At 42.1% G+C, this 14375-nt stretch overlaps 1 protein-coding gene across 1 annotated transcript in view; it reads right to left on the bottom strand.

The window, feature by feature from the left end:
• The window catches only part of LAMA5 (laminin subunit alpha 5), a 228883-nt gene that overhangs the window by 102081 nt on the left and 112427 nt on the right, over positions 1-14375 (bottom strand). The window contains exons 9-17 of the mRNA XM_081196825.1: positions 14244-14334; positions 13425-13559; positions 12986-13048; positions 12665-12805; positions 11663-11800; positions 10925-11059; positions 3615-3749; positions 1872-2009; positions 968-1020 (exon numbers count right to left, since the gene is read on the bottom strand). Coding sequence (XP_081052951.1) covers positions 968-1020; positions 1872-2009; positions 3615-3749; positions 10925-11059; positions 11663-11800; positions 12665-12805; positions 12986-13048; positions 13425-13559; positions 14244-14334 — 1029 coding nt within the window. The remainder of the gene's footprint in view (positions 1-967; positions 1021-1871; positions 2010-3614; positions 3750-10924; positions 11060-11662; positions 11801-12664; positions 12806-12985; positions 13049-13424; positions 13560-14243; positions 14335-14375) is intronic.

The following is a 14375-nucleotide window of genomic DNA, read 5'->3' as shown; positions in this document are numbered from 1 at the left end:
AAACTTTTTCAGCTGGGGGGGTGGGAGCGGTCTATATTTTGGAGGGGGGGAATGATTGAATTCCTACGCCCCACAAATAACCCAGAGATGTGTTTTAAATAAAAGCACACATTCTACTCATGTAAAAACAGGCTGATTCCCAGACCATCCATGGGCCGGATTTAGAAGGCGACTGGGCCGGATCCAGCCCCCGGGCCTTAGTTTGCCTACCCATGATCAAGACAATCAAAGGCAATGTAGATTAGGAACTCAGGAAGCTGCCTTATGTCCATCTAGACCTGTATTGTTTACTCTCTGGCAGTGGCACCATTCAGAGCCTCAGGCAGAGGGTGGAATTCAATGTTGCGCTAAGGAGATCATTTCCTTGATCTGCCTGCTTGCCCAAAGGAAGACAAAGAAGAATTTGGATTTGATATCCCGCTTTATCACTACCCTAAGGAGTTTCAAAGCGGCTAACATTCTCCTTTCCCTTCCTCCCCCACAACAAACACTCTGTGAGGTGAGTGAGGCTGAGAGACTTCAAAGAAGTGTGACTGGCCCAAGGTCACCCAGCAGCTGCATGTGGAGGAGCGGGGAAGCGAACCCGGTTCACCAGATTACGAGTCTACCGCTCTTAACCACTATACTACACTGGCTCACATCTCTTCCCCTTGTGCTTGGTTCTGGTGGCAGCAAAGCCCTGCTGCAGAAGCAGGAATCCTTGTACTGGTTTCTGCTTACGGAACTGGGTAGATAAATCTAGCCCAAAGTTCTTCACCATCATCTGCTACCTGGTCTTTCAATCAGAGACCCCAGAGATTGAACCTCAAACCTCCTGCATGCAAAGCACCCACTCTTTTGGATGATGCGGAGATGCCAGTTTTCATGACACTCAATGAGGTGTATAATAAATTTCAAAAATTCAACATGATGCATAAAAAAATAAAATAATCAAAACTAAGATCCAACAGAAACAGGAAGTACTCACCACTGGCAGGGAAGGGTCTGCATTTGCAAGCCCCGCAGGATTACAAGAGCCCACTGAAACAGAGAGAGAAAAACAACCACATAAACAGATAAGAGCCAGCACTCATATAACAAATGGAATCAGCCAAGTGGGGAAAGATTAGATGCAGTTTAGTCACTATTAATACTTTATACGTGGATTTTCTATTGTGTTTTTGTTTTTAGAGTTTACTTGTATTGATTGTTCTTTATGTTTAAGAAAATATTTTTTGTTTTCCTGTTAGTTATAATGGTTTAAATTTGTGGGGTTTTTTAATTTTATATTTGATTTTCATTTATTCTAATATTTCCCAATGTTCTATTTGTTGTTTTTAACACAGGGTGTAAAACCACTTAGGAAATGTTTTTGTTTTTGTTTGTTTTTGAAAATGTTCAGCCGTATATAAATGAATTCAATATAAAATAGGATAAAAAGCAATACAGAGTTTTCCTGGGTTATACTTCAACTGTATTGTGGTTCTGGTGGGGCAGCTACTGGGTTGTGATTGGCACTGAGCAAAAGAAAAAGTGGTATCAGAGCTCAGGAAAAACCATTCCAAAGCAGCACTTAACAAAGTGAAAAGCACGGAGGAAACTTCCTGTTTTGTTTATACACTGATGAAAACCAGTAAAAAATTATTACAAAAAAAGTGAAAAGCAAATTGATCTGCCAAGTGAAGTTTGCGCATGAGCTCTGCATTAAAATCCACTAATTTTAGCAATTTTTCGTTTCCACACTATTCACGTTTATTTACTTTTTTGTTTTTAATCAAGCAATGCTGATGCTGCCTGGGGCTTTGTGTACTGAGGGTGAGCTACATTCACATCAAGGGTTCATGCTTGTGTGACACAGAAAGCTTTACAGCAGGTGGAATAGGCGGAGCTACCTTCACACTGTGGGAAACCGTAAGCCCCAGGAATGCAGGTATCACAGCGCAGCCCCATGACTCTCTGCCGACAACTGCACTGCCCCGTCTCCTGATCACAGGTGCCATAGAGAGAGCCTTCTGGGGAACAGTGGCAAGCTGAGGAGGATGCAAAAAAAAGAAAAAGAAAAAAAAAGACAGGCCAGAAAGCGTTAGGACAGACAGTAAGACTTTTAAAGTAAGGACCCATGTAAACCATAGTTGGCGGCACCATCATAAAATATCACAAAAACGGGAGAGAAAACAACTGTTTTTTCTTAAGAACTTCCATTTTTTATATAGGTGCCTGCAGTGCTCCCCCCAGAAGGTACTCAAGAGAATGCAGTACCGGCACCTCCTTTTGTTGTTGTTGTTGTTAATAATAATAATAATAATATTTATACCCCGCCCTCTCTGGCCAGAGCCAGGCTCAGGGCGGCTAACATCAGTAAAATTACAATAAATACATAATAGGGAAGAAAAAACACCAATTTATAATACAGGTTAAAATACAATTTAAAATGCAGCCTCATTTTAAAAGTAGCCCATAGATCAAAACCATAAGGGGAGGGAAACATAAGGGTCAGACTGAGTCCAAACCAAAGGCCTGGCGGAACAGCTCTATCTTGCCGGCCCTGCGGAAAGATGTCAAGTCCCGCAGGGCCCTTGTCTCTTGTGACAGAGCATTCCACCAAGTCGGGGCCAGTACTGAAAAGGCCCTGGCCCTAGTTGAGACCAATCTTATTTGCCTGTATGAGAGACAGAGAGGGATGTGTGTAAGTGAAGCAACTAGCCTGCTGCACAAAGGTGTAATTCACATCTAATATTCTGTTCACTTTTGCCTCTAGCCTCGCACACCATTGGCATGTGGCCCTTGGAAGGTTGCATAAAAGGGAACACGGCCCTTGGGATTAGAAAGGTCCCCTCCTTCTTGCCTTGAGTGAATGAAACTCTAAAATGCGCATGCAATAATTTTTTTTATTATTTTTTTTACATATAACACCTAAAGAGCTTCTTAGGCCAACAAAGACTTTAAACTGGGAAACGCTTAACATAACTGTTGCCACCTAAGAAAAGGAAATGTTTGATTGTTTTATTATAGTACGGCAATTTATGGCCTTTAAGACTTTGCACTGCATCGTGCCTATGTTCCTCTCTCAATACTTGTTTCTATTGCACCATGCATTTTTTAGGTGCTAATAAACGAGGAACAAAATAAATGAATGGCCTTCTTCCATCACGTCCATGAGATCTAAGCTTCCAGCCTCTTCAAAAACACACTGCCAATATCAGCACTGGAAGCTAATGCCAAGCCAGTTGGCCAGAGATCACGTTTTCCACATTTAGCAGAGGAAGAGAATATAAAAGTGTTAGAAGCTATCAGCTGTGTGACTCAGGGACAGTGCATCCTACAGCAATTCTTTGATAACGAGCAATGAAATCTAACCAGGAACCACATGTACATATTTGTATTGTATGCCATCTTGAATGGAATGAGGATGGCTAATGATGCACGGAGAATAGTATCCTAATCCTATGATTTTTCCAACCATTTACCTGTGTAACCTCTCTACTCCTTTTTTCACATCATTTTCAAAGAAGCAAACACAAAAAACTCATGTAATAAAGCATACATACTCCTGCAACCAAATTATAAAAGGGATTGAAGTCAAAGACCCTTGTGAACTCAAAGAACTGCAGAGTTGGTATAGCAACATGACTCACCTGTACAGGTAGGGTACCCATAAAAGCCTGGGGCACACTGGTTGCATGTGTGGCCTATATAATTTGAGTGGCAATGGCACTGACCAACAGGGCTGCAGTCGTTGTTCAGAGCACCCCGGGGGTCGCAGGAGCAAGCTGTGGGGGTGGGGTGGGGAAAGCACACAAAGAGGTTGCAGAAGTCAATAAGCGAGGGCACCAACATGCTTTTCACACGCTTGGAAAATTTGATTATTTTGTCTGCTTGTAAAATTAATTGTTTCATTCCAAACCAAATGCCACATTCTCTTAACAGGCAGCTGAACTTTCCCTCCTGAGACAAGCTATGTGTCCTTGTAGAAGGAACCCTTGGCCCTCCAGATGTTGCTGAACCACAGCTCGGTTGGAAGAGAATGAGACTCTTAATCTCAGGGTTGTGAGTTCAAGACTCACGTTGGGGAAAAGATTCCTGCTTTGCAGGGGGTTGGACTAGATGACCCTCATGGTCCCTTCCATGACTCTATTCTATACTCTTAATGCCCAGCAGACCCAGCAAGCAGGATCAAGGACCTGGGATGATGTGAGCTGTCATTCAACAAGACCTGGAGGGGTGAAGGTTCCTCACACTGTTCTAGAACAAGCAGGTTCCAATAGCCATGTCCATACACACAGCTGACTAGCATTGATGAGCCTTTGTACGTATTAGGTGGCAGGGCCATGTGATAGCTGGCATTGTCACATAAATACTTTTAGGGGGCTTTAATGTGTCTGGATACCTTCTCCCCCATTTTAAATTACAGGCAATATGCAGGTACGAATTCCATAAATACTGCTTGGTAACATTCCTGTTTCTGAAGAGAACACTGATACTACTGAATCAGAAAGGATGCCAAGGTATAGATAATCTGAAAAGAACAGGAGTCAGAAAGACAAAAGGAAGAATCACAAGGAAAAGAGGGCAGATCTGACTTCCGGTCGGTGCCAGCGCTTAATGGCGGTCCTACCTCCGAGCTCCGGAGAAGGACTGCTTCGCAAGTTCGGGTCTTACCCGCTACGGCGAGCGGGGGACCCCTAAAATCTCAGGCGCTGAAGCCTGAGAACAAGGAGACTCGGTGGGCACCTTTGCGCCCCCCGGTACCGTGAAAGAGCCTTTTTAAAGGCTACGGATCGACATCGGGAGTGAGCGCGGTGCTGAGAGTCGCTACCCAGCCTGCGAAGTGAAGCCGCGTCGCCATAGGCGGAGAGCGCCGATTCCTTCCTGAAAAGAAAATTTGGACTGATTCCTCGTGAGTAAGAGCTGAAAAATATTCGGGACTTTTTAAAATTTGAAAATTGGGCTAAAAGCGGGGAGATTAAATTCAAGGAAGTCTGCCTCCCCTCGACTGCATGAAAGTGAAAGCAACGGAACTTTAAACCTGCATCCGTTGAAACTTACTTTTTATTTAAATAAACCGGACATTTGGACCTTGGATCTCCCCTCTAGCCAGCAGGGCAGAGGGGAGGTGAAAGAGACTGAATTAACTGCATGATCCATTTGAGGCAAAAACCCTCTGCTGTCTCATTTATTAAAGTATGAAGCGGTCTGCCTTTCAGGATAATAAGACACTGATCTGACTTTCCCCTGCAAAAGTGATACTGTGATACAAAGTTTAAATTGTGCTTGGCTACAGTACATTATAAGAAGAAACAGTGTAAATTGGCTGGCTGTAGCAGTTGGTAGCTATAAGCCTCAAGTCATATTTATTTTTGCCGTGTCTTACATCTTTGGATATACTCCTTTGTCTTCTGTATTTGGACATTTTGCTATTTGGCCATTTTGATTTGCTCCCCCTAGAGGGCAAAGTAAAGTAAAGTTTGGGAAGATACAGGACTGTGGAATTTTCCAGCAGGGAGCAGATCCCGTGGGAAACGACCTTGACTTTGATATGAGTGGCTCACAAGAAGAGATAATTACAAGGGCTAAAACCAAGCAACAACATCAACAACAGCTGCAGCAGCAACATACAAAGAAAAGAGGCTCAATTTCAGGCATAACTGCTGGACCAGCAGGAACAACAGGACAGGAAAAAGGGACAGCTGCTCCTATGGATGCTGTGACAGAAGCCCTGCTTAAAATTAATCAATCTTTGGAGTCCCTGACAAAACAGACTTCAGAAAATACACAAAAATTATCAGAAATATCATTAAGATTAAACCAGAATACAGAGTCCATAAATAAACTTGTAGAGGAAAACGCTACCACGCGTAAAATTGCCGAAGACGCTAAAGCTGTTGCTGGAGACACACAAGAGAAACTAGAGCCGATTGCTAAGAAGGTCTACGAGCACGATGCAACTCTGGCCTTGTGGGAATTACAGAGAAAAGAGAGAAATTTGAAATTAAGATTAATTCCAGAGAACGAAAGAGACAACCTTGCGGACTATCTGACACGGGAGTTTGTTGACTGCTGGGATCTCGAGGAAGACGAATTTAAAATTACAACAGCTTTCAGATTGGGCAAAAAGCAGGAAAGAAAGACCCCAAGAGATTGTCTGATTACATTTAGATCCAAGGAGGAAAGAGACAAGATATTAGGACTGCACTTTGAAAAGGCCCTGCAAATTGGAAACTCAGCTATACAGATCTTCAAAGATATACCAAAATATATTTTGGATTTAAGAAACTTCTACAAGGACTTGGCCCTTCTGCTAAAGAAAAACACTATCCGCTTCAGGTGGGAATTCCCACAAGGACTGTCATTTGACTACAAGGGAAAGAAGGTGAAAATAAAGACAATTCAAGACAAGGACAAATTTTTGGCAAGATATCAGGAGGATCTGCAGAAGGGGACTGTGGACGTGCTGGCAGAACAGAGGAGAGCATTAGACATTCTGAGTCTTTCGTTTGGACAAAAACCACCACCATCAGAAGAAGAGCAACAACTCGGAGCTGTTGGAGGAGTTCCAGGAAAATAACAAGATGGCCCTGCAATTCCTTAGCTGGAATTGTAATGGGCTCAATGGGCCTTTGAAGAGAAGACAAGTATTTCATATCTTGAACAGAGAACAACTGGATTTGATATGCCTACAAGAAACTCACATAACCAGAGCCCACAGGAGACTACTCTCAAATAAAAGATTAGGACAAGAATTTATTTCTTCAGACAAAGTCAAGAAAAGAGGAGTTGTAATATATGTGAAAGAGAAATGGGCTCCAAAAATGATATTCAAAGATGAACAAGGGAGATATTTGGCTGTGGAGATACAAGTACAAGGAGAAAAACTCTTAGTTGTTGGAATTTATGCACCAAATGAAGGCAAATCTGACTTCTTTAAGAGGCTTCATGAAACCTTGATGGACTATCTGGATTACAATATGATAATTATGGGAGACATGAACGGCGTGGTCTATACTAATATGGACAAGGCACAAAGATTAGCAATTAGTAAGGAAGGGAGACTTCCTAAGACTTTCTTTGAAATGACTGAAAATATGGATTTGATAGATATATGGAGAACAAGGAACCCTCTGGAGAGAGAGGGAACCTTTTTCTCCCAAGCAATGATGACCTGGACCAGAATTGACCAAATTTGGATTACTAGTGGTATGGCTCCAAAGATTAAGAAGGTAGAAATCTGCCCAAAAACTTGCTCCGACCATAACGCCGTGAAGATGGAAATGAAACTTACAACAACTGGTCAATTTAGATGGAGAATGAATGACACCCTCTTTCGAGACAGGGAGATCCTTATGAAGGCTCAAAAAACTTTAAAAGACTATTTTGAAATAAACTTGAGGACTGATGTCGAGAAAAGAGTGATCTGGGACGCAAGCAAAGCGGTGATGCGAGGCTTTTTGATTCAACAAAACTCAATAAAGAGGAAAAAACAAAATGAGAAAAAAGAAAAGATTTTGGAAAAAATAAAGGAAGGAGAGAAAAAATTAAGAATAAAACCAAAGTCCCAGGAGATTTTAAGAGAGATTAAGCTATATCAAACACAATATATGGAATTGATGAACCTAGAGATTGAATGGAAGATAAAGCAGATGAAGCAAAAGACATTTGAATCAGCAAATAAATGTGGCAAACTTCTGGCATGGCAACTGAAGAAAAGGCAGAAACTAAATACAGTTACAAGCCTAGAAGTGGATGGAAAGAATATATCCAAACCCAATGAAATTAGAAATTGCTTCCTGAGTTATTTTAAAAAACTTTATACTCAAGGCCCGCAAAATGAAGAAGATATAGACAAATTCCTTGATAAATATGGATTACAAAAAATCTCTCATCAAAGTAAGATCGATCTGAACCAGAGAATAACAGAACAAGAGATAGAGGCTGCCATTCAGAATATGCAACTGGGCAAATCTCCAGGACCAGATGGATTGACTTCAAGATACTACAAGTCACTGAAGGAATGGTTGATTCAACCACTAAAAGAAGTTTGTAATGAGATCCTTGAGGGAAAAAAGACACCTGAATCGTGGAAAGAAGCATATATTTCACTCATACCAAAGACAGAGACTGAAAAGACTCAACTGAAGAACTACCGCCCAATATCACTACTTAATGTGGATTACAAAATTTTTGCAGACATTTTGGCAAAAAGATTTAAAAAAGTGTTGATGGAGAAGATTCATAGGGACCAAGCAGGCTTTCTCCCTAAAAGACACCTAGCAGACAATGTAAGGAATGTGATAGACATTTTGGAAAAGCTAGAGGTGAACATAAACACTAAGGCAGTATTGATCTTTGTGGACGCGGAGAAAGCCTTTGACAATATTTCTTGGAGTTTTATGATAAAGAATCTTCATGGGATGGGGGTAGGTCAAGGTTTTGAGAATGGTATGGCTGCAATATACTCCGAACAAAAAGCTAAATTGATTGTAAATAATGTAGTGACGGAGGAACTTAAGATAGAAAAAGGAACACGACAGGGGTGCCCAATTTCCCCATTACTTTTTATTTCAGTCCTGGAGGTGTTGCTGAATATGATAAGGGAAGACCAGCAGGTCAAAGGAGTGCAGGTCGGAGCTAAACATTACAAGTTAAGAGCGTTTGCAGATGACCTAGTATTGACTTTGCAAGAGCCAAACACTAGTACGAAAAGGGTTTTAGAAATAATCCAACTGTTCGGCCAGGTGGCCGGATTTAAGTTGAATAAACAAAAAACCAAAGTCTTAGGAAAAAATTTAACAGATACAGAAAAGGAGAAGTTTCAAGAGGAGACAGGGTTGACACTGGTTAAGAAGGTGAAATACCTAGGGGTCTATTTGACATCTAAAAATGTGAATTTGTATAAAGACAACTACGAAAAATGTTGGTCAGAAATCAAAAAAGATCTAGAAATATGGTCAAATTTGAAATTGTCAATGTTAGGCCGAATTGCTGTCATTAAAATGAATGTATTGCCTAGAATGTTATTTTTGTTCCAGACCTTGCAGATTCTGGATAAGATGGAATGTTTTAAGAGGTGGCAGAAAGATATCTCGAAATTTGTCTGGCAGGGCAAAAAGCCCAGAATCAAATTTAAGATATTGACAGATGCTAAAGAAAGAGGGGGTTTTGCCCTGCCGGACTTGAAACTGTACTATGAGGCAGCAGCATTTTGCTGGCTGAAAGAATGGATGCTCCTCGAAAATACAGACATCTTAGATCTGGAAGGTTTCAATAATGCTTTCGGTTGGCATGCATATCTATGGTATGACAAAGTCAATAGTGCCTTTAAGAATCACATTGTTAGAAAAGCATTGTTTAATGTTTGGATAAGATACAAAGATCTGTTGGAAAATAAAACCCCTAGATGGGTCTCACCAGTGGAGGCCAAGGCAGTGAAGAAACTCAATATGGAGGTCGGATGGCCGAAGTATTGGGAAATTTTGGAACAAGATGGAGATAAGCTCAAATTGCAAAGTTATGAGAAACTGAAGCACAAGGTACAAAATTGGTTTCAATATCATCAAGTAATGGAATTTTTCAAACAGGATAGGAAAATTGGCTTCCAGATGGAAAAATCAAAATTAGAAACCGAATTGTTAGAACCCAGTACTAAGAATTTATCCAGAATGTATAACTTGTTGCTGAAATGGAATACACAGGATGAAACAGTTAAATCAGCTATGATTAAGTGGGCACAGGATGTCGGTCACAACATCATGTCAGATGACTGGGAATGGTTATGGAACACCGGTATCAAATTTACGGCGTGTAATGCCTTAAAGGAGAATATTATGAAAATGGTATACAGGTGGTACATGACCCCAGTCAAACTGGCAAAAATTTATCATCTGCCCGATAACAAATGTTGGAAATGTAAAGAGACTGAAGGTACCTTCTATCACCTTTGGTGGACATGCCCGAAGATTAAGGCTTTCTGGGAAATGATCTATAATGAAATGAAAAAGGTACTTAAATGTACTTTTCCTAAAAAACCAGAGGCCTTTCTCTTGGGCATTGTCGGCCAATTGGTGCCAAAGAGGGACAGAACTTTTTTTATGTACGCTACAACAGCAGCAAGAATACTCATCGCAAAATACTGGAAGACACAAGATCTACCCACTCTGGAAGAATGGCAGATGAAAGTGATGGACTATATGACATTGGCCGAGATGACAGGCAGAATCCGTGACCAAGGAAAAGAGACGGCGGAAGAAGAATGGAGAAAATTCAAAAGTTATCTTAAGGACTATTATAAACTTAATGAATGTTAGAGTGTTGTGGTTTTTAGGAACAAAGGGATACAGTAATATAAGGTTAGAATACAGAGATGACTAAGATGACAGAGGTTGGAAAGTAATAATTGGGAGTTGCTATAAAATTATGGACATTGGGATGCAGAAAGGGGGGGTATGGGGAAGTCCTAGAAAAGAGGTTTATGAAAGTATGTTATGAAATTATACGCGTATGTTTGTCTTTTTAAGTGTTTGTTTGTTTTCTAAAATTCTGTAAAACCAATAAAAATTTATAAAAAAAAGAAAAGGAAAAGAGGGCAGATCTTAAGCTGGAAAATACAAGGGAGAGTTGTGTTCTGCTCCGAACAAAGGCAGGAAGTGAACTGAGACGTCAACAGGAAGGGAAAGCCTAAAGTGTCCTTTGAAGTCACAGTTCTCTGCCTTCGAGCAATAGAGGAAACTAGCTCCACTTGGAGGTATCTAATGCACATGAGGGGGAGGGGAAATACCCCAGGTTTTAGCAGATGCATTGCACCCATTTCCAAGATTTTCTTCACAACAACAGTGGCAGATAACACCCTTTCCTTAGGTCTTGATTTGATAGAAGAGAGACTTCTTTCTTTTGTGTCAATTAATTACAGAATCTGCCTCTTCCCTGCTAGCCGTTTCACAACCTGGCATACCTTGGCAGTGAGGGTATGAGTGATATCCAACGCTGCACTGGTCACAGTGAGGCCCAACATATTCAGGCCTGCAGAAGCACCTTCCAGAGGCATCACAGCCTTCTGGCAATGTCCCAACAGCACTGCATCCACAAACTGCAACGAAAATAATATCCAGGGTTCAGAACTTTGGGGTCTCAAATAGAGGACTTGAGCATCACTGCAAAGGTTAAGTATGGGCCAAGCAGGCTAACAGGATAGGTGTTTGGGAGCACACAAGGGACAGAACAATGCCAGGTCTAATGAAATCGGGATCTGCACCCACCAACCCATACTCAAGAATCTATGCTGCATTTAAAAAATAAACACAAATTTTGTACTAAGGAAATGAAAATCTTGTCGTCCTATTGGCATTAGACAATGAAAAGTATTTTCATATAATTACTTGGCTTAGCAGAATTTGTTCTGCTTCCAGTTTTGTGTTTTTCAAATAATGTTCAGCTTTTTGACTAATACTGGTATAGTGGCAGAGCAAGGGGGAAGGAACAAACCCAAACAGGATTCCAGTGGAAAGATGAGGAAGGGTGCAAGTACAGCCACTGAGCTTTAGAGAGACTTCACTGTACACTGCCTACACATACCAAAATGCCCCTGTGCAACCAACAGGAACTCGTGAGAACTGAGAAAGAGGCAGGCGTTTGCAGAGCATACACTTGCTAAAGCCCACAGTGATTAATTCTGCTGTGTCTGAAAACTCACGCTGGCACAGTGGGTAGTTGAAGTAGCCAGGGGCACACTGATCGCACGTGTAGCCTTCAAATCCAGCTCGACAAAGACACTGGCCAGTCTCACTGTCACATGTGCCATCATAGTAACCAGGGCCAGAGCACTGGCATGCTGTGGGAGCAAAAGACAAATAAAAGGTTATTTGGGTGCACTTCGCTGTAAGACAGCAATTAGCAGACATATCTGATTCAAAGTTTTTATTCACATCCATAGGGACAAAACTGAGATTTCATTTCTGGTACTCAAAATGAATTCTGGGGGTACCAAGCTCTTCAAATTCTAAAACGTGGAATGTATCCCGTGTTAGTCGCCCATCGAAATAAATAGGCTTAAGTATCTTGTCCATTTATTTTAAAGGACCTGCTCTGAGTAGGACTTAGCTGGATACTGCCCACAATGTCTTTTGGATAAGGCTCTGATTGGTAGACCCTGGGGTTCTAGTGAAAAACGAAGTAGATCTCAGACAGGGGGGCCAACTTGAATAAAATATTGTGAGGGCCCAGGTAAGCCCCACCCCATATAATCAATCACATGGTGTGGCACACACACACCATTTGGATGGGAATGCCCATCAACTGGGGGGGGGCAGTCGTCCGGCTCCCTCAAATATTACATTGTGGAGGCTGAAGCCCCCAAGAGTTGGCTCCTATGTTCTCAGAAGCCTGCCCATCCCACCTTGGTTGTAGAATTGGCTTATGAAAGTGGTGGCCAAACTCAGCCCTCCAGATGTTTTGGGACTACAATTCCCATCATCCCTGATCACTGGTTCTGTTAGCTCAGGATGATGGGAGTTGTAGTCCCAAAACAGCTGGAGGGACGAGTTTGACCACCACTGGCTTATGAAAAGCTCTGCAAACTGAAAGCTCCGTTGCAACCACAGCACCACAACGACAAAAGCAAGCCTACTCTCTCAACTCTCAGCCCCAGGAGGGCTGCCTATGAGTTCAGCAGAACCCACTGGCTTCGTTTACTCACGTTGGCAACCTGGTCCATAGTACCCAGGCACACACTGATCACATTGAGTCCCTTGGAAGTTGGGTTTGCACAAACACAACCCCGTTTGAGCATCTTTCCGGCAGGCGTTCCCTCTTGTCCCGGCAACATTGCAGTCGCAGTCTGGAAAGTGGCGAGAGGGAAGAAAACAGGATTAAGCTAAATGTGTGCATGGTACACCAGGACTCCCAATTGCCAACAAGTTACTGCTGCAATGATCTTAAGGGACCAACCATAGTAAAAGGAGGCATAGGAATTTCTTAAAAGTAGGGATGGGGGGGGGGGACAGGAAGACGAGCTTACTTATTATCTGCCCAGCTGGGAGGACTTGCTCTCCAGTGTCATTGTATGAGTAAACTGGTTCAGCTAAATGAAGGGAAAGACAATGGAAATGTTAGTTCCATGCTCAAGAAAAGTAACAAATTCATCACTATGCATTAGTCTAAAATAAATCCAGTCCTCTGTAAATAAGCCCTTCTAGGTTCCAAAATATTAAATTATGCGCTCTATAACTCTCTAAGTCACACACAGCACCAGCAATCCCATGAATAGGTTTAGCAAGACCCTGTAAGAAGTGGGTTTTTGGAAGCCAGAGGCCACGGCTGCTGTGTAGTAATCCAAAAAAGAGAGCCTGAAACAGGCTCCATCACAAGCATGGCAAGGAGCAGAATGTTGGCCCCTGGAAACTCACAGCGCTTAGCTTATGCTGAAAGGCCTCATGGGCTGTGAAAGCAATACGTACGATAACAGTGCGGGAACTCCACGTAGCCATCTGCACATGAGTCGCAATGCTCCCCTGTGTAATTCGGCTTGCAGTAACAGCGGCCAGTGAGGTCCTCACAGGTGCCATCTGTGAAATCTGAGTCGCAATTGCAACCTAGAAGGGGAGAAATTACAATGAACTCTCTCTGCCAGTTCAAACCAGAAGCAGGAAGTAAACATTGGTCCATGGTATGGTTAGCAGGGCTGCTCTTCAAAGGGAGACCCACATTTACTATGGGCTAAGGTGAAGAAGAAGAAGAAGAAGAAAGAGGATGAGGAAGAAGAATTTATTATTTATACCTCATCCGTCTGGTGTATGATATCCTGACCCTTCCTAAACCACAAAGATTTCTTGCCCGTTCTCCTGCATTGCCTAAAACATACTCTGGTCAAACCACAATATCAGCAGATGCGTCTCAATACAGCTTCTGAAAAATCCTAATCCCATCACCACCACTATTTGGCATGAAATAATCAACCCCAGCAATTAAGAATACAATCCAGAAACTATGGGCAAGGTAAGAACATAAGAAGAGCTTGTTACCTTGGCACTGTGTAACCGAAGCTTAAGACATGGAGATTTAGAGAATGGCTTCAGAGCACACAAGACGTAGCAAAAAGTCAGTTTTTCCCTCCCTCAACAGAATTTTCTCTCTCTCAACAGCAGTTTATGGGGTTCTGCTCTGCAGAGCCCCCAGCATTTGGGGGGATTGGCAAAGGTACTCGTGAACACAACACTGTACATGTCACTTTTGGATACTGGACTATATCTATGATGTACATGAGGAAGCATACTCACGATAGCAAATGTATGGTGAATCTATTTGATGGTCTGGGGATTTATAGTATCCTGGGCTGCACCTCTCGCAATTGACACCCGCTGTGTGATGCTGAAAAATAATAAGTCCAGGCTTTTCAGTGATGATGATGA

Source organism: Podarcis bocagei (assembly GCF_964188305.1).
Source record: "Podarcis bocagei genome assembly, chromosome: 5".
NCBI classification, from domain to species: Eukaryota; Metazoa; Chordata; class Lepidosauria; order Squamata; family Lacertidae; genus Podarcis; species Podarcis bocagei.
This window is presented reverse-complemented; position numbering and strand designations above follow the sequence as displayed.